Source organism: Saccoglossus kowalevskii, chromosome 15 (genome assembly GCF_978046115.1).
Source record: "Saccoglossus kowalevskii chromosome 15, keSacKowa6.1, whole genome shotgun sequence".
Classification (NCBI taxonomy): domain Eukaryota; kingdom Metazoa; phylum Hemichordata; class Enteropneusta; family Harrimaniidae; genus Saccoglossus; species Saccoglossus kowalevskii.
The window spans coordinates 5,858,070-5,883,707 of NC_140655.1; the positions used below are offsets into that span (position 1 = coordinate 5,858,070).

Here is a 25,638-nt window from a genome sequence, read left to right on the forward strand (position 1 = left end):
ACTGCTAAGTACTAAAAGTTCTCTGAAAGTTAGGGAAAATTGTATTGAAAGAGGTTAAAATCAGTACAATTTATGTGGACATCAATAGAATGCTGGAATGAAGCAAAAAATAGTATGGAATAAAAGATGTCAGCAGTTAACCTTTTTAGAAATTAGTAAAGATTGTATGGACAGTAGTCAACCCCTTTTTTGGAAATTAGTAAAGAATTTTTGGGAAGTAGTTAACCTTTTTTTGGAAATTGGTAAAAACTGTATGAACAGTAGTAAACCTTTTTTGGAAATTAGTAAGAATGTTTGGTAATTAGTAAAGATTATTTAGAAAGTAGTAAAAGTTACTCGTGAAGTAGTAAATGACAGCAGAAATGTGTGAAAGATTGTTTTAAAATAATATTTCATAAAAAATAAATAGTACTCGCTAGAATTTCTCAGTAATTCGGGACAACCCAATCTAATGTTTGTCGCAATAGTGAGTAACAGAACGTCTGCTGTAGCCTGTATGGAAATTCTAAAGACTGTTATTGACACAAACATGTGCAAATTTACGATAGAACATGAATTTTAGCCTGCAAGGGCAAGTGAAAAAAATTGACCGAAGTCGCTAACCACCCTTTCCTAGTATAGCCAAACTTTGATTGAGATAACTGTCTTCAAACCCACAAATGAAACCCACGCCACGAAAACCGATCTTATTTCTCGTACATTGTTACAGTAAATGTTTGTTAATTAATGTGTCCCGTGAGCGTGGCTGTCGGTCAATTTTAAAAGCCAGCTGTGATTAGCTGTGCGAGATTTGAACGGGATTTCTATTGACATTGTGTCAGATCTTTGTGGGCTTTCCAAAACTTTGAAAAAAATGTTCAGAGTAACACACCAGTACAATTCTACTGTATGTTATAAATATAGCACATGACGTCATTATAGATTATAAAACATTAATACATGCTGACAGTATGACACCTATTGATGAATGAAGGTCAAATTTATGAGTTTTTCACTGTTGGAAGAAGTCATGCAGATGGTATATTACAGAAACGGAATCTAGCTCTAAATGTAGGTGATCCTACGAAGTAAACAACACACACAACAACAGATTCAATATAAACGCTCACATGTCCTGTACATAGAATTAATTTTTACATGTAATTTTGTTACTGTTTTTTGTTTTTTTGTCAGGCAGATTTTTCATATAGGAACTTCGTAAACCTACGAAACCCTCAGATTTAGTGGTCAAAGGTTCGGATTAACCCGCTTCAAATGCTGAAAAGTACACACACGGGGTCAGTTCGTGACTATGACGTCATATCAGTAGTTTATACGTGCTATATTTGATAAAACTAAAAATAATTTGATAATAAAAATAATTTGATAATAAAAATAATTTGATAATAGCATGAGTCAAGTTTAATTAAATTGGTTCATGTCTAATTCATCACAAAATATGAATGTGTATTGTTTATCTTTATGTATTCAAATTTGCATATTGACGAATGTTATGATTGTTATATTGGTAGAAAATATTTCATTTCTGTGCTTTTATTTTATTTATTTTCTTAAAGGTGCAAACTTCACTGATGTGTATCAGTAATATAAATAACCCTGATTGCAAGCAACATGGTAATTATGCATGAATATATATCTCTGTGTTTATACAATAATCTTGGTATTAAGCTGAAACACGTTTTTCAAAATAGACATGCTTAAAAATAAACAAATAAGCATTAAAAGTAGTTCCGGTGATATGCGCTGGGAGGTGGACTAACACGTTGTCGAGAATATCACATTTTGGGCATTAATACAAGTTGGAATATCTTACTAATATTTGAATATTGCGTTCTTTGATTTACATTCACGCATCAAAACATTTTGTAATTAAATTTAATTATTAGTGTTTGAAAGAAAGACGTTTTAGTATCTTTGCGAATTGATAAGAGAGAAGTCAGTCAGACTTACGATTAGCAACATTGTTTATTTAGATCGGCGTCGACGACACCGTTAACGTCATATTTATTCTGTACTCTCCGAAATGTAGTTGTTTGATGAAACATGATAGAATGGTCACGTAAAACAAAGCATATGATCTATTTTATAATTGTTTCAATGTAAGGATACAATGTTATATTAGGGTGTAAACCATCACCAATATAAAGTCACGTACAGTTCGTTGGACTATATCAACGGGCGATGTACTCTTTCACTCGTTCATAAAATGTCACAGGCAATATTCGGTTGTTTACTGGTGCTTTTATTTACCACTGGTGGTGAGTACATAACAAGTTGTATGTTCTCTCCCATCTTGATGTTCTATACTACATATTTAGTTGCATTTCTTGTTCGATAGCTGAGTAAGACCAGTTGAGACGGTTCGAGGTGGTCGGGAATTTTGTGTAATCGATTGCTATGTACAGTATGCGTGTAGCAAAAGATCTCACTAACGACTCTATATGATTAACCACATTTCTATGGATCATCGTATGTATTGTTAAATAGTAGTCCAACATTAAATATTACGTTTTTTTTTTAAGTTTTATAAACTACGTCATTTCTACATCACGTGGTAAATCGTTCACGTCTTGCCTCCCATGATGTCACCGTATAGCAAATGTCGGCCCGGTCTCAAAAGCGAGTTTCACATGCTTTGGCAATATATTCACAGATTTAATGCAATTTCAAAACCAATTGAAAAAAAAGGCCAGATAGTGTTACATGGTACAGCTGATTGGGCGATAAATGTAATCGGGGTGTCGCATTTGAGGACTTTGCGCCGATTTATTCAATTTTGAAATAGTACCTCTACCACCGGTTATCTTCAATTTCGTGGTCAATCTCCCTACTATAATTTTTTCAGCAGTTATTTTACCTGAAAACATCCTACAACGGGTAAAACAACCAGAAATGCTTAATTTAATCCGACTACGTTGTGCAAGGTGACGTTACTGAAACGAAATTGTGAACTCTCGGCGCCGTGGCAACAAAGACATTACAAATAAATATTTATATTCTAACTGAAACGTGAGGTTCCCATTGGCAGATCTAGATTGAATAGTATTGGAACGTTTTTAAGGGACTCCGTTTGGCTGATTGTAATCAACTGCCATTGAAATTTGTAAATAAAGATGAAGGAAATGCTTTTGTTACGATGAGAGTACTTATTCAGCCACCTGTTGCTATGTACATATAGATGGGAAAGACTGATTTCACATTAATGGATTTCTGAACATCCCCGTTTGTCTTGTTTTCTAATAAATATTTTAAAACTATTTTGGGCTTGAACTGATTTGATTTTTCGCATCTGACAGCCATATACACAGAGCTTCTAGTCAATCTATAGAGTTAGCAATTTATTACATAAACTAATGCCTTGACAACTTTGAAAGAAATTAACTTCTCTGACGCAAATAAATGAAATTTTAATTTTTCGGTAAAATACTATATATATGTATTAAACAATTGAACCTAGTATTCATATTTAAAAAAAAACGCATCCACATCATGCAGCCCAGGGAACCCGATTTTTTTCAAACGTTATCCCGATCTCTAAACTACGAAAACTAGGAATCCTGAAAGGTTTGTCGTCTGTAAATATTGATACACGCAATTTCGTATCCTTGAGTGACAAGCCAATCTAGGGGATACTTTATTTGTGTCGTGTCTTGTCATCCTTCAATAACCCTTGATCATTGAGTGTCAATTATACGAACTATGACCAGTACTCCGTCTACTACATAGAAAGATGAGCGTGATAAGGCATATTTTCTGTCCTGGCTAGACAATTGCGTACTTGCCAGTTAGTGTTAAAGAATGTCGCTCTCCTTGAAAACCGTTAATTAGGTCGAATTTTTATTTTGTAGGATTTCGCCGTGTAACCAGTTTTATTTATCAGATATTTTCATAAAGCAATAGAGATTTCTACAACATAATTTCTACCAGTTTTTTGTCAAGTGATTTTAAATATGTTTTTTTTTTCGTCCATAAATGTATATTCAACACTTCCAAAGATACTGGACCAGAGAGATAATTATTAAACATTTACGTGATCAAAATGTGTATATATAGTCCCCGGGATATAGTCATGCATCATTCTGTTATAGTTTCCTATGTGTCGGCAACTACCTGATTATGCAGGCACGCGGGAATTGCCAATCCTGTTCGAAACTTTGTCGGAATTTCATCATTTTGTTGTTGACTGCACTTCAGCAGACCGGTTTGGTTTTACCAAGTAACCTCTGAATGCCTACAAAAAAAATGAAAAAAAGGTTAATATTTGCAGCAATTATCACGCAGTTTCAATCTCTTGCCGCTACTGTGGCTCATCCTCGGGCGCCCGATCGCCTCCCTGTGTATAATAAAACAAGTACCGTTGAGGGCAGTACAACACACTAATATGAACACTCCACTCGCCATTAATCTGATGTACCCACGCATTTTTTTAAGCGACGCAGTACGGACAGTCAAAACTCATACATGTGATTTCCATTACAGGAGCGCATTGGATTGTTGGAAAATCAATGTTTATCAACACAATGTCGTAAATGCGCAGCGTGATGGACGACCACCATCCTTTATGATGTTTGTACGGACTTCTTTAAAACAGGGCTATACATGTATTATAAAGAATCACATTCAATATTTAGTATGCTGGTCAATATTTACTTGATATATTGTGATTTTACTACCAGAAAACTGTACTCTGTTAATATTGAGGATTTATTGAGGATTTAAGTCTACGTCATGTTGTCCAATTTACATTCACATTAATTATTGACCATTTGCACCCATGAAGATTTATAATCTGTTTTATCATATACCTCGTATTTCCCAGCCTCGTAGCGCTATGGGAAGTCCTCCCACCAGGGCAATAATTTCCTGTATCACGTCTGGCCCAGTGCGCCCAGCTTTCATAATTCAAAACAAAATGCGTCATTCTAAATTAAGTCATGTGTTTAAGGTCACGCCGTCGTAAAATTGTAATTACATTTATAAAACCATTTATGGACTGGATACGGTTTTTGTGGCCCGATGTCGTGCGGCGGGGCGCCTGAGCGTGCGAAGGCGTATAAAGATGTCTCAGTTTGTACTTGTCGATCTGCGCAACAGTCAAAGACGCCATCCTTTTTTTCATATGAGACCCATACCTCATACGCATGCGTGGCGCGACGACCACTGCCCTTTAAATCCAATATATTGTCGCACCATACTTGTTTTATTTATGTATTTATTTATTCTATTAAACTATGACCACCCAATAAAAAGCCTGGTACTAAGACTTTACATAAGCGCCATAATGCTTAGTGACGTCACTTGTCAACTGTACTATTGAACCCACACCCACACTCACCAAACATTCAAATGGTGTTGCAAGCAATGTTATTAGCATTGTAAATATAGATCACAGTCCATAGAGGGACTGTGTATAGATATATGAATGTACTGAATGTGTCGCTTTGTATAGCGTTTGAAATCTGATCTTGTGTCCACATTTAACCTGTTATTGACGCAGTGATAGTAGTTTCAGACCGTTTTACATTACGAAATCCTCAGCAATACAAGGCATTAGTGAAGCGAAGAATATTTCATCAATAAAACTATTATAAAATAAATTCTTTGCTAAATTACTTTTATTTGTTATCTTTGAATGTCATTTGTTATCTCTTTTTTATTGGGTGAGAATACCGCCAAAATTATCTCGATCAGTTATTATTTCATTATTTCGTACTTATGTGTTATGTCAATACTAATGTAATTACATTATTTTTATATTTTTATCACATTATTTTGCAATGATTTACTTATTTCAACATTATTAGATTATTGTGTCATTATTTACATTGTTGGTCTTTATTTCAACATTATTATTACATTATTTCACTGTGAAAGGAACGTTGTGGCTTCGACGATGGCCTACAGACGGCTAACTTTGTAACGTTCCATCTAGATCAGACGGCGCCCTCTCGTGCTACAATTAAGCGTATCAGTGAGACAACACAATGAATTGCATGTGTGACCAATCACAGCACCGACCAATCACAGCACCGACCAATCAAATCCGTGTCACATATAGCTTTAACAGTTTATTTTGTCACTTTATAAAAATCTTGATAAGCACGACAGTCTTAAGATCACCCACAACAATAACATGAATGACAATGAAAAATTATACAATTTTCTCGCCAAAATTAAAGATTAATAATCAATGTTAATTATCTGATAATTCATTGAATTCAAATGATTGACGATAAAAAAAATGTAATTATATAATTCGAAATCTTACTCAACGGCGAAATTGGAAATCTTACTAAACTTAGTAGTTAACGGTTACCAAGCAGAGTGAATGAAAATTATATAGTCTTAATATATATTTATATAAAGTCCACAATTCAAACTGACATAAGATGTTTCTATTGGGCGATGGAATAATATTGGAACATTTTCAGATGACGTCATTGCGCACTGTGTCCGTTGATTGTCCGATTAGGCTGAACTGCCAATTTATAAATATTTATAAAGATAAAGGAATAGCTTTGTTGTGCCTAGAGTATACAACGGAAGGAACAATATCAAGGCAGGGCTGCAACATGGAAAATTCAAGAACTTTGCGAGACGATATCGCACACGTGATCTGAGACTGACCCAACCGTGACAATTTTATAATTTTTTCTTAAGGTAGAAAGCCTACCCATAAATAAAAATACCTAGAATTTATTCATTTTCCAATAAATTGTAATTCCGGGCAAAATAAGAATACTTAGTTAGTTGGGGTCACCAGCTTATTTTTTGAGAAAATGGTGGTTGTATTTTAAGTGGATATTGGTCATTTTGTCAGTATTATAGCGCTTTTAGCATAGGTTCATACGACACAAATATTATGCCATATCTCAGACTGGTGACATAGGTTGAAAAAATTATATATTGTGGATAATGTGGTACTTTATGTTCACCTCAATAATTTCAAAAAAGTGCCCAAAAATGCAATTTTTCCTTAATATTATGGGATAGTTCTAAAAATAGAATCTTGGTCCGAAAAGAAATTACCAATTTCGCGTCAACGCATGAGATTCTACGAACTCGCTCTTCGAAGAATTATCTTAAAAACCATAAAATTGACACAACTGTGCCAATAGCCTAACGGGATTCCGCGATAAATAATGATCCATATTCAAGCATCGTACATGGTGTCCCCGGACAGTGTCCTGACTGGTCACGTTAGTCAGTCATGTGAGGTAACATTGGTCGAGGTAACATTTTGTTATCTGAATTCGATATTTTATATACTTCCTTTACAATGAGAAAAGCAATGACGGATCTGCATGTTAGTAAAGGAAGTAAGCTTTAAATGTGTCGTTCTATGACTCTTGTGTTACGAATGTGTACGATAGTCAGCTATAAACCGCCCTCAGTGCTGTAAACTGGGTAGGAAAACCAGTGTTCCTAAGCACATCATTGGCCAATTGATGTATGCGCACGCTATATACCTCACGAATAGAACCTCACAGATACGACCTCACGAATAGGACTCAGGAAGTGACGTATTGATTGTTCAATGGCGTTGTGGCACATTATAATTTAACGTTGCCGGGCCCATTAGTATCAATATATTTGGTATTTCGTAAATAGAAACTGAGCTCGCGACGTGGACTCGGGTCGCACACAGTCGGACAGAGCAAGGGAGCAAGGGAGTGTTTGGTTATTGAATGACCCTTGGTTTGCGGTGCTACTATTCGATGACTCGCGATGTAACGGTCGGTACTGTGACTGATTCAAACGCCGTGTGCCGTTATATTCCTGGGCACAGAATGTGTTTTGAGGCCTTCGAGTTCCAGTTCATAATCTTCAACTTACCGGTAGTGATGTTTTCAACAATTAGATTTTTCGGTACTTTGTAGAAGTTGGTCATGGAGAGCGACACGTTTACTATAGAGTCCTGTAGGTCCTAGCGAAGTACTCTGATGACAACAAACAATGATGCTCGCAAGATAATTCTAAAATAAAACAGCGTTTGCTTATAATTATAAATGTGTGGGTTGAATAGAACTGCGGTGCTATCTAAATTTAGCTTTGAAAAACAGATTTCCAAATAATCTGGGTGACAGGAAACTCTCAATCTATTACATAAAATATACATGATTCGTCTTCATAGACTAAAAAAATATTTGACCCATTATTTGAATTGACCATCAGCACTAAGTTTCATGTTTTAATGCTGTAATGGAATTATTTACGTTCAACAAACTTATATAGAACTCACGGTTTCACGTTTTGTCACAGTCCGTGCTATTACTGACAGAGAATGGCATTTTCCAGTACACTAATAACGCTTTATAAATTCTCTCAGAGTGCAAATTTTATTTCAAATGACAGCAGTGTGATGATACCATTCAAGCGAATGTTTTATTTGCAAAATCAATGTCGAAATATGTAAGATGGTATGTTTTAATAGGTGTTCTAAACTCCACTTCTTATTTATATTAGAAAAGGTCTTAAAACTCAGGCTCCATTTTGGGTAAATTGTACTAAAATGGATATTCAAATTTCGACATTTTGATGAAGATGTGTTGTCATAATAAGACATAGTTCTACATTACACTGAAAAGAGGGGTTAAACAGTTTGAAATGAGAACTCCGTAGCGCAGAATGTACCTATACCTCTCCAACACAAGGAGCTTCAACTTGGCAGTGAACCCCTTCCATTCACGGTGAATCGTCATTTAAGGATGTAACCCTGCATATTGTCTGTCTTTCTGTTGTCTAATAAGTATATTAAATGAGATTGGGTAATGCCAAAGAAATATTATTTTCTATTGCTATTTTGACAAATTATTATACTCAGTTTAGGTGATGAATTCCACGTCTTTGTTTCACTCATTTAATGAAATATACATTGCACTTACTACTAAATCAGAAAATACAACAACAGCTACATACAAATTAAAACAATATAGAGTACTGAGGCCTTTCATAGAAATGTAGATGTTTTAAGAATTATCATATTTCTACCGTTAAATGCGATTTCAACTTGTTCATTAGTACGGCTGCCAGTGAATGCAATTCATATTCACATAACTGACTTGCAGTTGATTGCCGAATGCACTGTGAATCAAAACACATTTAAAAGATGCGTAAACTAACCACTGAGCTTAATGTTTCATTTCGCCACGGTTTTGAGAATATGGGCTACTGGCAATAAGCCCCTGCAAAATTCGCCGATTGGCTTTAATACTAACCTCGGAGTATGCAATGTTATTTTTCTTTTAAGGGGCAGTTACACGTGATTCTTTGTGAACCCTGTGACAGACTCATCAAGGCGTAAAAGACAAAATATCCGACATGTACATATAATACACATATCCATGTGATACTAGTATATGACCCAACCATCCGACTACACTATACATATCCATGTGATAATAGTATATGACCCAACCATCCGACTACACTATACATATCCATGTGATACTAGTATATGACCCAACCATCCGACTACAACTACACATATTCATGTGATACTAGTATATCACCTCAACCATTCGACTACAACTACACATATTCATGTGATACCAGTATATCACCTCAACCATTCGACTACAACTACATATATTCATGTGATACCAGTATATCACCTCAACCATCCGACTACAACTACACATATCCACGTGATACTAGTATTTCACCTCAACCATCCGACTACAACTACACATATTCATGTGATACCAGTATATCACCTCAACCATCCGACTACAACTACACATATCCACGTGATACTAGTATATCACCTCAACCATCCGACTACGACTACACATATCCATGTGATACTAGTATATCGTCTCAACCTTCCGACTACAACTACATATATCCACGTGATACTAGTATATCACCTCAACCATCCGACTACGACTACACATATCCATGTGATACTAGTATATCGTCTCAACCTTCCGACTACAACTACATATATCCATGTGATACTAGTATATGATCTCAACCATCCGACTACAACTACACATATCCATGTGATACTAGTATAGTATATCACCAACCATCCGACTACAACTACATACATCCATGTGATACTAGTATATCATCTCAACCATCCGACTACAACTACACATATCCATGTGATACTAGTATATCACCTCAACCATCCGACTACAACTACACATATCCATGTGATACTAGTATATCACCCAACCATCCGACTACAACTACATACATCCATGTGATACTAGTATATCACCCAACCATCCAACTACAACTACACATATCCATGTGATACTAGTATATCACCCAACCATCCGACTACAACTACACATATCCATGTGATACTAGTATATCACCCAACCATCCAACTACAATTACACATATCAATGTGATACTAGTATATCACCTCAACCATCTGACTACACTACACATATTCATGTGATACCAGTATATCACCTCAACCATCCGACTACAACTACACATATCCATGTGATACTAGTAGATCACCTCAACCATCCGACTACAACTACACATATCCATGTGATACTAGTATATCACCCAACCATCCAACTACAATTACACATATCAATGTGATACTAGTATATCACCTCAACCATCTGACTACACTACACATATTCATGTGATACCAGTATATCACCTCAACCATCCGACTACAACTACACATATCCACGTGATACTAGTAGATCACCTCAACCATCCGACTACAACTACACATATCCATGTGATACTAGTATAGTATATCACCAACCATCCGACTACAACTACATACATCCATGTGATACTAGTATATCATCTCAACCATCCGACTACAACTACACATATCCATGTGATACTAGTATATCATCTCAACCATCCGACTACAACTACACATATCCATGTGATACTAGTATATCATCTCAACCATCCGACTACAACTACACATATCCATGTGATACTAGTATATCACCTCAACCATCCGACTACAACTACACATATCCATGTGATACTAGTATATCACCCAACCATCCGACTACAACTACATACATCCATGTGATACTAGTATATCACCCAACCATCCAACTACAACTACACATATCCATGTGATACTAGTATATCACCCAACCATCTGACTACACTACACATATTCATGTGATACCAGTATATCACCTCAACCATCCGACTACAACTACACATATCCATGTGATACTAGTAGATCACCTCAACCATCCGACTACAACTACACATATCCATGTGATACTAGTATATCACCCAACCATCCAACTACAATTACACATATCAATGTGATACTAGTATATCACCTCAACCATCTGACTACACTACACATATTCATGTGATACCAGTATATCACCTCAACCATCCGACTACAACTACACATATCCACGTGATACTAGTAGATCACCTCAACCATCTGACTACAACTACACATATCCATGTGATACTAGTATATCACCCAACCATCCAACTACAATTACACATATCAATGTGATACTAGTATATCACCTCAACCATCTGACTACACTACACATATTCATGTGATACTAGTATATCACCCAACCATCCAACTACAATTACACATATCAATGTGATACTAGTATATCACCTCAACCATCTGACTACACTACACATATTCATGTGATACCAGTATATCACCTCAACCATCCGACTACAACTACACATATCCACGTGATACTAGTAGATCACCTCAACCATCCGACTACAACTACACATATCCATGTGATACTAGTATATCACCCAACCATCCAACTACAATTACACATATCAATGTGATACTAGTATATCACCTCAACCATCTGACTACACTACACATATTCATGTGATACCAGTATATCACCTCAACCATCCGACTACAACTACACATATCCATGTGATACTAGTAGATCACCTCAACCATCCGACTACAACTACACATATCCATGTGATACTAGTATATCACCCAACCATCCAACTACAATTACACATATCCATTCGATACTAGTATATGATCTCAACCATCCGACTATTTTATAAAGTTTATTCTTTACTCTGGGTTTTAAGTGTTCAGTCAAGAGAGCAAGTAAACATTATTCCTTGCAAAATCCGCTATTCTTATGATGATGCACAGTCCCTCTGATGATACAAGGGTTCTTCAGCTTTTTAAATAAATTTCAAATACGTACACAATTTTTTAAAAACAACAACAACAACAACAACATTCAATTAACAAAAACATCAAAAGCATACCCTATTGGCGTAATTTCAACACATCAATAAAAACGATTGCCCTGTTAGCATTTTGCCCATCTTTATTCTAAACACCGAATATACATGTTCCCGAATGAGGTTTGCACATCCAACATTAGCCGGCCAAAAAATGAAAATATACTTCTATGAAATCCAGAAATATCATTTTGAAAAAAAATATAATTCATCATACCACCATCATGATATAATTCAGTGTTTGGCTGAACTATTCATTACAAATTAACTCACATCAAAATGTATCATACGCCTTAACGATTAGATCAACTAAGTTCTGTATTCAGGAAGGAAATTATACATATTTATGCAGTTAACACGCCAGTCTGTTCTTCGCGATTATTCAGGGGCGGGGGAATTCTGAACGTCACGTACTACTAAGTATACCTTACCGGAGATTCGCTGGTAGGTTCGCCGGAGAGATTCACAGAAGAAATTACAAAAATGTAAAACTTGAAGATTGATTAGTAACCTCTTTTCCGTTTATCTTATATGTCGGAAAAAATTTACCCGTATTTTGTTTTCTCGATTTTAATAACCCTACCTACGTGTAGACATTACTTTCTATTGCATAACCACATTCACGGGCATGCACGCGGGGGGGGGGGGCAGTTGATACATAGCTGGGTAGGGAAGTGCTCAAAAGTGTGGCCAATTTTATAACTGGATAGTGGCAAAATCTATACCCATGTTTATACCAAAGTACCATTTCTGTCCTCACTGTTTATTTCGAATAAAACAGTTACCTAGGGATATGAGGCCGGAATCTGAGGTGGAGATATTCGCTCATATACGGAACCATAAATACACCAAATTGGGAAAATACTACCGATATTCATACCCATCTTGATCAGAAATAAGACCGATACTTATTTCTAATATTCTAAAAACGAGAACCACTTCAGGGGCACGTAAAATATGCCGCCACTCGAAAATCAAGCTGAAACCTTTTGTGTCAGCACAATTTGCCCCTCAAAATGAAGGAAATAGCTTAGGTTGTAGAGGGTCTAGATTTCAAAATTCAAGGAAGAGTATGCCCCTGGGTCCTCCTAGTAAGCGAGGGGTGATGAGCAGATCTCGCCCCTCCATGGGGTATTTCGTTCCACCGCCTCTGTAAATCATAATAGCGACTGATTTGAATATCTCGGCAAAATGTATCCTTGTTTATATTACTGTGACCCCCCCCCCCCCCAATACGAGACCACAAAATCTTTGTGCGCGTGTGTTCTCTAGAAAAGTTTGTTCTAGATGATTGGATATAAATTGTATTATCTGATGAAATGTTGAAACCTGTCTACACAACGGAGCAAATGTAACTTCCAGCCATATGTGCTAATTGTTGTCATCTTTCATTTTCCTTCGCAGTGCTGCAAAACAGCACGAACAAGTAATATTAAAATTTACCGTGACTGTTTTGTCTATTATGTTTCTTTAAGGTTTATGCACACTACGAATTGTTTCCATAAAATGTTAAGAAAATATTGTCGTAACTAATAAGTTTTTGTTGTGTGATAAGTAACTGCCATTTTCGACGGATCAACATGAAACCTCAACCGCAGCCTTTCAAATAGAGTCTGCGATGAACCTCAGACCAATGGTCTGACATTTACAGATAAATATCACAACTAGGACGAAACGAAACGTTGGCATGGCGACATCGATACACATACTGTAAAATGACTAATTTTCACTTGGTTTAAATTTCGCTGATTTACCATTTCAGGTATATTAAGTGGGTTTTAAATTCACGGTTTTGTCATTTAGATAATGTATTCTATGCTAAATTTTACATATTCACTGGGTTTTAATTTAGCGCATTTTTCATTCAGCGAAATAAGCCAAATTAAAACCCGGTGAACAATTGATCCTTTTACAGTATATGGCGCATTACGTGTGAAATGCTAGAAAGTTGTAAATATGCACAATACTTTCAAAACCTTATGCTTTCACAAAGCTTAGAAGACAGGATGCCCATGCACGATTATTTGTTCAAATACAAATCTGCAATATATGACCCTGATTTAGAGCTTGTGCTGCTGGGTGTAATCAGACCAGACGTTACAAACATGATTTATTGGTTGTCATCGTGGGTGGGAAAGTCCAATAACGTGTCGGCAGATGAACATTTGTAGACGGAGTACAGTTCATATAGCTGACGGTCGTACGTGGCTACATGGGGGTCGAAAGTTGTTTTGATAGTGGTTTGTCATCAGCTAGGTCAGTTTACCAGCTACCCAAGTTACAGTTGGTTTTCCAGTTCTCATCATGAATAGCGGCTACTTTTGTTTGAAGTAGATATAAGACGCATAATAATAATAACTGTATTTAAATCTACAAATACAACACTATCAGATATTGACAATAATGAGCTAAAATCGTCACAAATGTCACGGATATACGATAAAATAAAAAATGTATTTATAAAGCATTGGATTAACTCAATTAATGATGATAACAGACAAAACACTAATACAAAAAACAAACTGAGGACTTACAAAAAATTTAAAACAAACTTCATTTTGGAAAACTACTTAATTAAGCTAAAAAATAAAGAACTGAAAAGTACCCTAACTAAATTCAGACTGAGCAATCACAGTTTAGAAATTGAAAAAGAAAGACAAAACAGAATCAAAAGTAGCGACAGAATCTGCAAATTGTGTAATAAAAATGATATTGAAGACGAACATCACTTCCTCATAATATGCCCAGTATATAGTAAAGAGAGGGTCGTTTTATACAATGAAGCTGAAAAGATTATTCCTGACTTTACTAATCTCACACCTGAAAATAAATTCATAAAAATAATGTCAAATAATAACTTAGCAATTCCTCTGGCACAATATCTGAAATACAGCTTTGCTATTAGACAGCAGCACCTACCCCTGGTACTTAGTCATTGACTTTTTCTTTTATTTTTTTTTTACACCTATTCATTGGGTTTTTTGTTTTTATATTCAGTTTATAGTTTTTTTTTGGTGTTTTATTTTACTTAATGAGCTAAAATCGTCACAAATGTCACGGATATACGATAAAATAAAAAATGTATTTATAAAGCATTGGATTAACTCAATTAATGATGATAACAGACAAAACACTAATACAAAAAACAAACTGAGGACTTACAAAAAATTTAAAACAAACTTCATTTTGGAAAACTACTTAATTAAGCTAAAAAATAAAGAACTGAAAAGTACCCTAACTAAATTCAGACTGAGCAATCACAGTTTAGAAATTGAAAAAGAAAGACAAAACAGAATCAAAAGTAGCGACAGAATCTGCAAATTGTGTAATAAAAATGATATTGAAGACGAACATCACTTCCTCATAATATGCCCAGTATATAGTAAAGAGAGGGTCGTTTTATACAATGAAGCTGAAAAGATTATTCCTGACTTTACTAATCTCACACCTGAAAATAAATTCATAAAAATAATGTCAAATAATAACTTAGCAATTCCTCTGGCACAATATCTGAAATACAGCTTTGCTATTAGACAGCAGCACCTACCCCTGGTACTTAGTCATTGACTTTTTCTTTTATTTTTTTTTTACACCTATTCATTGGGTTTTTTGTTTTTATATTCAGTTTATAGTTTTTTTTTGGTGTTTTATTTTACTTTATTATATATTTCCGTTACTAACTTTTATTCTGTTTTTAGTCTGTTTTTGGTTGTCTTTAAACTATTAGCCATTGTAATTTGATTAATTTTTTTTCTGTAATTTTTGTTGTTGTTGTAACCTTTAACCTCCTTCAGTAGGTTGTTATGAGTTAATAAATTGTACTGTATTGCATCTTTAGAAATACGCAATTTTCTATCAGTACCGGTATATAGCAATAACTCCAACTGTATTAGAACAGTGTACAGAACAGTGTTGGGTGCTTCCGCAGTAAGCTATTTTGGGGGTTATGTATTGCATGGAGCTTCATGTGTAGCCAGCTGACAATGAATGTTTGTTAGTTCATGGTATTATCAGCACTTTTAATATGAAAAACATTTAAATATCATCTGAAACAATTTCTTTTCATTGTAATGTTTCAGTGTCACTTTATTTAACCCATCGAGAAAAGGGAATTATTTCCTGGACTCGAGACTCAAGTTAACAAATGAAAATAGCTTATAAGATGATTATCAAAAAAATATTTTCATTATCAACTGAAATAATCTGGCAAAATGTCTGTCCTGACGTTGCACCCACATCTATACAATGTTGATAATTCCAGGTTAGCCAGCATTAATTTATATTATATCCAGTATACAGTGCAGTAATGTTGGTTTCCATACAGCTTGTTCTAAAGAATATAAAGGAAAAAATATGGCATTCTTTATCAGCATCCTCAGTTATATTATATAGGTTCTCTAATAAAACACAATTTGTTTTATAATAATTGTAAATGGTTGCAGTGTTATTCCATACTAAATAAACTTGGTTCTGAATGTCCATATGATTTGTGTGACATTTTAGGCGCAAAACTGACAATTGAGATTTGTGTCCACAAAATATAAATAACTGTACATCCACAATTATGAGCAACTAATTTAAAGGGCCAGTGAAAATTTGCACCGCAAATTTCATCAAGTATCCTAAGTAGGTAAAGATAATTTTCCAAAAAAATTGAAAACTGTAAATGTGCTGCCTTCTAGATGACTAATATGGCAAGTGTCAGTTCTGCAGTAGCAATAATTAGCTATTTAAATTTGAACTGACATCAATGAAAATCAGTTGTCACTAATACCCTCATAATTGTATTAAAGTTGCCTACAGTGCATGTAAGTAATATACTGGAATGTGGTGGATACTTATGTCATCGTCATCTCAACATTTTATTACAAACTATGGAATTATAAACTTGTTAAATAGGTTAATCAGGTCTAGTGTGCAATGTCTTCATTATAACACTGTGTGACTATCTCTATATGCACTAGTGCTCCTGACAGGACTCTGTACGAACCTGTGAAAATAGGGCATCAAGGGACACCAAATACTTTCTGCATTTTCCTATACTAATGTAACATACAAACTAGAAAAGCATGTACTCAGAATGTCAAACACACATGATATATACAAGGATGATTTATCTGTGGTTCCACAGAATTTCTGTTTTCTTAGCCATGTTTTTTAAGATTTATATATAGTTTAAGCTCAACAAAACAAAATAATGTTTCAGATCACCATGCACATCATTCAAAGATTACATGTCAAATGGTTTTTTTTGTAGTTGGCCATGGTAGTAAAGAAATGCATCAATTTTGAAAAAATAATTTGGCCAGAAACATTGTTTTTGGGCAAAGAGTGTACAATGTCACCTTTGACTTATTGTGGTACAATTAAACTGCTATAAATAGATAAAACCCAAGTTTTACTGTATTGCCTGCCCCAAAATACTATTAACAAGTTATACAGTCCTCATTGGTTATGAAGTTTAAGTCATTGCATAAAAAACAAAATCCATCCAAGATGGGGCCTTCTGCAGTCATCTTAATAATATTTATTAGATGCATAAAATCCTCAGGGAAGAATAAAAAGGGTCTTACAAAAAGAAATTTAAAAACTATAATTTAAAAAAAAACAAAAAAGAAAACACACTATTCTAAAAATAAAAAAAACAAATAAAAAACAAATATGAATAAAAAATATGCATCCCGAGTTGTGTGCATGTTTAAAGTTTCAGGTTAACTATCCAAGTACTTTCAAGATATGGAACCAGAATTATATTTGTTAAATCAAAAGGAAAGGACGCGCATCAAGATTCAATATTAGTTCAGAAAGGCCAATTTAAATAAGTTTAATGCATTTTTAGTACTAAATCTTGAATCAAGTAGTAGCACATGTTGTATGGTGTTTGTATAAAGATTGAACTTGACCATTCCAGTGTTTCCAATATAGAGACCTGGAACTGTATTTGGTAAAACAAAATGGCCACCAGTAAGCCATTTTTAATTATATCTGCATGTCTCGTGCATCAAGGTCCCATTCGTTTTCATTGTACCAAGTTTGAATGTAATCAGTCTATGCATTACCAAGATCTGTTTCTGAAATGGCCAAAACAGGGAATTTTGATGTATTTTTAGTACTAAAATTGCCACTGTTTGTCCATGTTAAATAAGTCTGTATCACAAATGGATGTTCATATGTAAGTCATATGTACAAGCCTATATAACAATTTTGTAAAAGTCTGGAAAACAACCAAATTTGAGGTGAAATCAGTGAATAAATTCATTTGCACAGAAATTAAGGGTGACCAATACATTTTCAAGACTGTATTCAGAAATGGCTAAATAAAATGTTTCATTACTATACACCTTTTTTCAGTTTACATGGTGGTCTATGGGGAAAACTGCAAACATTTAATGTGATGGTCAATTTTGTAAAAAAAAAAATACCAGTTTTCTTTATACTCCAAAAAAATTAGAGAAAAGAAATAGAGAACAACAATTTTAATGCACCAATAGAGAAAAACTGTATTGATTGTATATTTTAATATCAGTAACATTTTCCATCAACTGTAAATTCTGCAGTACTGGTAGTAGCATTGGAAATGATGGGAAATGTTCTTAAGAAATATGTTGCTAACATAAACACTGTATTTGCTGTTTAATATGAAAATGATTGGTCAAACTACTACTTGTCCTAATCAATATGGAACTCATGACATACACAATACGTGTAAAATACACATTTGTTTACAGGGAATGCGCAGCAACGCTTTAATGACCATGAATACATTAAATACAATTATTTAATTGTAAATATGGCACTGCCAAACTGTGGTTATATTTATTCCCACTTTTAAGAAACTTTGTGCATGCAAATTTATGGGATCTTCGTTGATTTTATTATCAGGAACAACATAATATAATTTTTAAGATCAAAAGGTAAAATAATAAAGAAACATAATTCAACGAGCATGCAACACAAGCTATTATATAGTATTCCCTATTTTGAGTGACGTATCACTAGGAGTCCACAAACTTCAGATCTTCTGTGCAAATCAAAGACTCAGATTCCAATATTTCACATGGATGTTACCCTAATATTCAGAACTTGTAATGGTTGTCGTTTATAGATTGCATATGTGATTTGATAGCATACCATGTACACAGTGATGATTTGTGCTGTGAAATAAATCATTAATCTACTGAAAACCAAGCGACCTGACGGTCGAAATAGGTTCGCTGTCTTCATTATCATGGAACAAGAATCAGTGAAGTGGCATTGTGGTTGTAATATTCATAGTCAGTCATTTAGAAAACATTGCAGTTGCAGTTTCGAACTTTTATAGTGTTCATAAGGATAGTGCATTTCATTGGACAAACATCATTGAGGCTAAACTTAAGAAATCATGGATGTGCAAAAACCTGAGAAATGGTCGAGAAAAAAAAAATATGTTTTTGTTTGAAAATTGTGGTCATGTTTTTGAAATGTTATCTTTCCTGATACGTTGTACATATATGTAATTGTTTTGTTACACCCAAGAACAAATGTTCAATAAATCTGTGCAGTAATAATCTTATGATCAGGTATAAAAGAGTCAATTACAAATGTACTCCAGTTTTACATAAGACATTGCTGAATGCAAGATCAATTGTTGTGCCATATATGTGGTGGCTTCTGAAATAAGCTGAGAAGATCTAAAAGTTGTTTCTAATGACTGTATCAATGTTCTATTTATAATGACCGTCCAAATTATTATGTGTGCAATTTAAGGGACCTGATATAAGCAGAATAATCATCGCATTTTTCATCAAAAATACCAGTTACTTAACTCACTTGTGCTATTACATATTCAAAGTATACTTTAAAGCTGTATTATGTTTTATATTTAGTTGAAAGCTCTCTGTAAATAGGGCTTACGGTTTTGAACCAGTTGTCAAAAATAACATTTTTTACCAAAAATGAGAAAAATGTTCACTAAAAATCCAAATTTGCTTATTTTGACACCAGTTTAACAAATCTGACCATCCAACGTATCATTGCTGGAAATATGAAAGCATTTGGACTTATGGTTTCGAACTAGTTGTCGAAAATAACCCTTTTTTACCAAAAATGACAAAAATATTCACTTAAAATCTAAATTTCCATATTTTTACACGAATTTAACAAATCTGACAGATATATATATATAACAATTTTTTTTTAGATGGTGCCGAGCATTTTCTAGTGGAACTCTGTTAAATCCAATAGCAATGTAAATCAGCATATATTTTTACTTAACTATAAAATATACAAATTAGCAATTGTCTCTTATAAACTTTACGCTTTGACCTTTTGTTTTGAAATTTTCACAAATGATTAACAATGTGTTTATCTTCAAAACGCCGTAGGGGCATTGTTTTTGGTTGAACAGTGTTACAACAATCGTACAGACAACTAGCTTGGGTGTTAATTTATGCATAAACTTGAATTAGTGAAATTTGAGCTGCTGCCCAGGTAGACAGTTTTCAAGACGAAACTTTCTTCATAGTAAACAGATGTACCCGTAAACCAATTTTGACAGGAAACAGAGACATGGTTTAGAAGCGAATTTGTTTTAAATCACTTTTGACCAAAAAAAAAACATTTTTGTGCATATTTCAAACTACAATGTCCATAAAAAAAAATACTTACAAAATTTTAAAATTCATACAATAAGCTTTCTAAAAATATATAGTTATGTGGACAAGGGAGGTCATCTTGGTTGCCTAATTAACTAATTAAAATACCTGTCAGGTAAACTGCATCTCTACCTTAAATATCAATTGGCCCAAACCTAATAATCCCCTTATATAGCTACAATGGTATGTTAATGATTTGTAAACACAATCACTTTTCTATTTCAAAACAATATTCCTTCCATGAGAAATCTCAACCCAGGCATTTGGGATGTGGGATTCAATTAGTCTCAAAAATTGAATAATGCTGCCTAGCACAAAGAGATGGCTGGACAAATGTGAACAATAAGATACAGTATTGTATTTATATATATATGCAATATTATACAATATTCAAATGCTGCACCTTTCACAATATGAATGATTAAAATATTAAATAAATGAATTTTCAGGACAGCTGATTCCAAAACTATGGTGCACACAATATATTAAGGCATGCCTGAAAAATGATATTCTTCACTTCATGATTTTAAATGGTAGAATTTGAACAAGGTGGAACTACATTTACAATTATCAGACATTAATCTTTCTTGAACTTCTATAAAACTAACAATTGCTATGCAATCTTCAATTTCAATTACCGGGGGTAGTTCACATTATTTTGTATCTTTCTCCAAGCAACCCATAGAGGGCACTGTGTATTTAAAAAACATTCACTGGTTTGAATTCCAGTGGATACTAAATAGAAATATTCATTAGATTAAAAATTCACTTGTTTGAGAAAGGAAACTATACATTCTACTGTTAAATCATGGACCATTTTATTAGGTTCATACTGTCTATCAGCCATCCAAATCAGCTACTGGTAATAATTTAATCTGATTTATGTACATGCAGCGGTAAATTTGATAAAAATCATTAGCCACATTTTATTTATTATAAGTAATAGAGATGACATCTATTAGTAAAATAATTTGATTTTCAATAAACACAAATTAGAAACATACATTGATCATTATTGAGAAAAAAATTGTAGCACCTGATGGTTACCAAAAGAAAGTTGTTGTAAAATACATTGCAGTAATTAGCCTGTAGTAAGCACACCAATCACTGTCTTCCTTTTATTTTAAGGAACTATTCAACATCATGAAAGATGTTTATTCCAATCACAGTTTTGAAATATAGGTTCTGTCTTGTGTATAGGAATGGGATTGAATGTTTTGATCACTGAAGCAATATAAGACCAAACATGCTAAAACAGAAACATGTTATGTTCTAAGATATCAAATTTATACTGCTCCTTATACCGGGGTATAAACCACTACTATACCAAGATAATAATGTTTAAAAATTACAAAGGTATGAAGTATTGTTTTAACGACAACAATAATACACAGTCACCTGAGTTAGCCAGTGAAATTTGTTTACGTCTAATGTGGAAAGAATATTACCCAGTTCTTTAATGCTGTGTTCCCCAATCTTAGAAAAAAAATTTACCCAAAAACACTCAGGTCTAGAACAAGTAATATCAGGATAACCTTACATTTATTGAAACATGTCAAATTCCTGGAGAGGAATTAAACTGGTTTTATACAATTGTACCAGTTAAATGCTGCAAGCTAACATACTAGATGTTAAATAGTACATTGGAACAGTACATGCTTCAATGCCCCCAGACATCACTACCTCAAACAAGGATTAGCTGAATTAAAAAATAAATTAATTTGTCAAATAATTAATTTATTCAACACTAAAACGAACTACAGTGAGTTGTTCTATGGTCATATAACAATAAAAATAGATAAGATAAAATAAAATAAACTACACTAAGATACAGTAATGTTAATCAACTACACAGAATGCTAAATAAAGCTAAATAATATTACAAACACGCAAAAGATCATAATAAACTTATACGGTACAATACACTAGCTAATATTATTAAGAAGTAACAAAATCACATTAAAATCACATTAGAGTCATAATTATGGTGGAAAGAATATTTTTAATTTTGGTAGAGCTGCTCACATCTCATTTGCATACATTTTTGTATGTATTGTGCAGTTCTTATTCCTGAACAATATTTCATGATTGCATTGAATTTTTCTAGTTCATTTAACTTCCTAAAATTTTGTATAATTTCCTTACAGTACTTGAATAATTCAATTCTGTGTGTATTGTACAGACTGCAGTCCATAAGGAAATGTATCTCATCTTCAATCTGCTTTTTAGTACAGTGTTTACAGACCCTTTCATTCCTTGGAGTTCTGCAATGCCTGCCAGTTTCAATATGAAGTTTGTGATCAGAGATTCTGAACTGGCATAGGGAGTGTCTCAGTTTAATATTACTCATTGTTATTAAACATTTTTCCATTTTAAACTGTGTTTTGAATGTTCTATAATTTTCCAATTTGTTTGTTCCACCATTTGCTCTGTTGTCATCAAATAGAGCTTCTTTCCATTTTATTTTATAATTTTCTTTCAGTAAAGCAGAGATAGTCTTGGTTTGGTGTGGTTTCTTTTTTTTTATTTGTTGTTTTATTGCCTTATCAAGATTGTTGTCACTGATTATTTTGTCGACATTTCTTGTCCACCTAGTTTTTACTGTATTGACCTCATCAAAGGTGCTTTTTATTAACTTGGGCGTCTATGGAAGTTTTGATCTGAGCCAGAATTTAATTATTTGTGTGATAATTTTTATGGCAAGAGGGTATCTTCCCAATTCCCCTAAGATTGCAAGCTTAGTAGCATTCTTTTTAACCCTCAGGAGTAATCAGAAGAAAGAATAGTTAACAGTTTCAATAATATCGCTATTTTTAGTGACTTCCTCTCCCCATACTTCACACCCATAGCTAATGATGGGTGCTATCAATTTATCAAATAGGTTTAGAGCTATGCTTATTTTGAGGTCTGAGACAGAATTGAGTGTTTGTTTTAGTACGAACTTGTACTAGTGTACGTTTGTTTCAGTAATAAGCCTTCTTCCCTATACCCCCTCTAGATAACTATAGGCGTCCTTAGAAGGGACATACGCAATTAAATTGGGCTAGGAGTGGTATGGGGTGATGGTTTTGGTAAAAGGAGCCCCCCCCCCCGTGTTGGAGCACAGGAACTATGATCAAATTTGAAATTTTAAACAGCAACCAATATTCTTCAAGCTGGTATTTTTTTTTAGATTTTATTTTTTCATTCCGTTTGACTGTTTTTTCGAGTTTAAAAAATATGAGCTGGCTGGAGCCTTCATCCCTTATTTCTTAAACTAGATACCAGCCGATAACCCCCCCCCCCCCCGCTCATAGGGATTGCGTACAGTTGATCAAAGTTCCTGGGCTCCGACTGGTTGGAGGATCACAAGTGTTCATAGCAAAAATGTCTGGAGAGCATTTATAAAATAAAAACGATTAAATAATGTTGGGCTTAAGTTACAGCTCTGTTTTACTCCTGAAGAGTATGGAAATCTATTTGTTATTCTTCCGTTTAACAAGCTGTCGAAGATTCGGGTCAACGCAACGAGTCCGATGCCAATAAATATTCCAATAAATGTCAATAAATCCTACGTTCATAAACATGAATAAACATGCAAACTGAATCGCTATCTCGCGAGGCGATATTGGTTCAAATACTGCGTCAGGAAAACGTACGATTACTGGTAAACGCAAAACATCGAGTACACACTGCGAAGAAACCGAAAAAAACTAACAACTAACCTACCAGCCATTTTGTATAATGCAATATGGGTAATATGTAAAGTAGGTCGTATTCGTGAGGTCCTATTTGAGAGCTCCCAGATACGACCCAATGTGGCGTGCGCATAACCCTTCTCTCATTGGCCGGTTCCCGCCTTTAGCGTCACCTGTTACTAAACCCTACGAGCTATATTCGCAAAGGCGTCGTGAACCAGCGAAACCACACGTTCACTGTGAATGCAGGATGTTGTTCTTGGTGCTCGGGATTTTGTTGACCATTTTTGTACAAAATGGTGAGTATTTATTGTTTTAAACATGAAACTGTCCATCCCCCGGGGCCATCTAACGACTGGAAGTATGTATGACCTCGACCATGCTTTGACCATGAAAATCTATTTTTACCTTAATGCCTCGCCCAACATCGTACACAAACAAAAATGATCTCATGAAAATTATGTACACAATCTCTTTCACTTTCTACAGTAGTAATTTGTCCATTCCAGTCAAAACCCGGGCCAAAGTCGGAGTTTAGGCTACGTTTGGGCATGGAACTATAGTTCCATGGTTTGGGAGAGCTCGTTCCACTGTCACTTGTTGATTCTAAAACCTAGCGCACACAGAGCTGTCATATCAGCCAAATTCATTCGTGTAGTTGTTTGCTTACGCGGTTACCGCAGAAACCTTCCGTGTCCGCACAACTTTACGCGTAATTTTGGCCGCTCGTGGCGAAAAGGTGAATATATTATATCGTGTTTGATATTTTTAATGTACTAGTATTTTCAATATTCTCAACACGAAGTTCTTTCTAAGCTTTCTTTCTTCTGATTTTTTTTTATATTAGTAACCATTTCTCTTTTTCTGAGGATTGAGTTCAGGGTTAATAAAAATTTACTATGATTGAAAAATGTATTTGTCATATCATCTGTGCACATTTAAATTAATTAATTTAAATCATTGTTTTGATTTGCAAAATCTTAGTTAATTTACAGTTTAGAACCCGCCTGATGGTTGAAAATCAATGACACTAAAACTGACACACCTTTCATTGACACATTTAAATAGGTCATGTTTTTGTCTGCAATTGCATGGAATTTGTCTTTTTGACACATAAT

General features: G+C 34.3%; 1 protein-coding gene across 2 annotated transcripts in view; it reads left to right on the forward strand.

The window, feature by feature from the left end:
- Positions 1 to 2,172: 2,172 nt before the first annotated feature.
- Positions 2,173 to 25,638, forward strand: part of LOC146733885 (uncharacterized) — a 39,727-nt gene continuing 16,261 nt past the window's right edge. The window contains exon 1 of one of the 2 annotated variants that reach the window (XM_085508654.1): positions 2,173 to 2,258. In XM_085508654.1, coding sequence (XP_085364780.1) covers positions 2,207 to 2,258 — 52 coding nt within the window. In that variant the 5' untranslated portion in view covers positions 2,173 to 2,206. Of the gene's footprint in view, positions 2,259 to 24,600; positions 24,820 to 25,638 lie in introns of those variants that run through there. The other variant, XM_085508653.1, reaches the window with a different exon arrangement.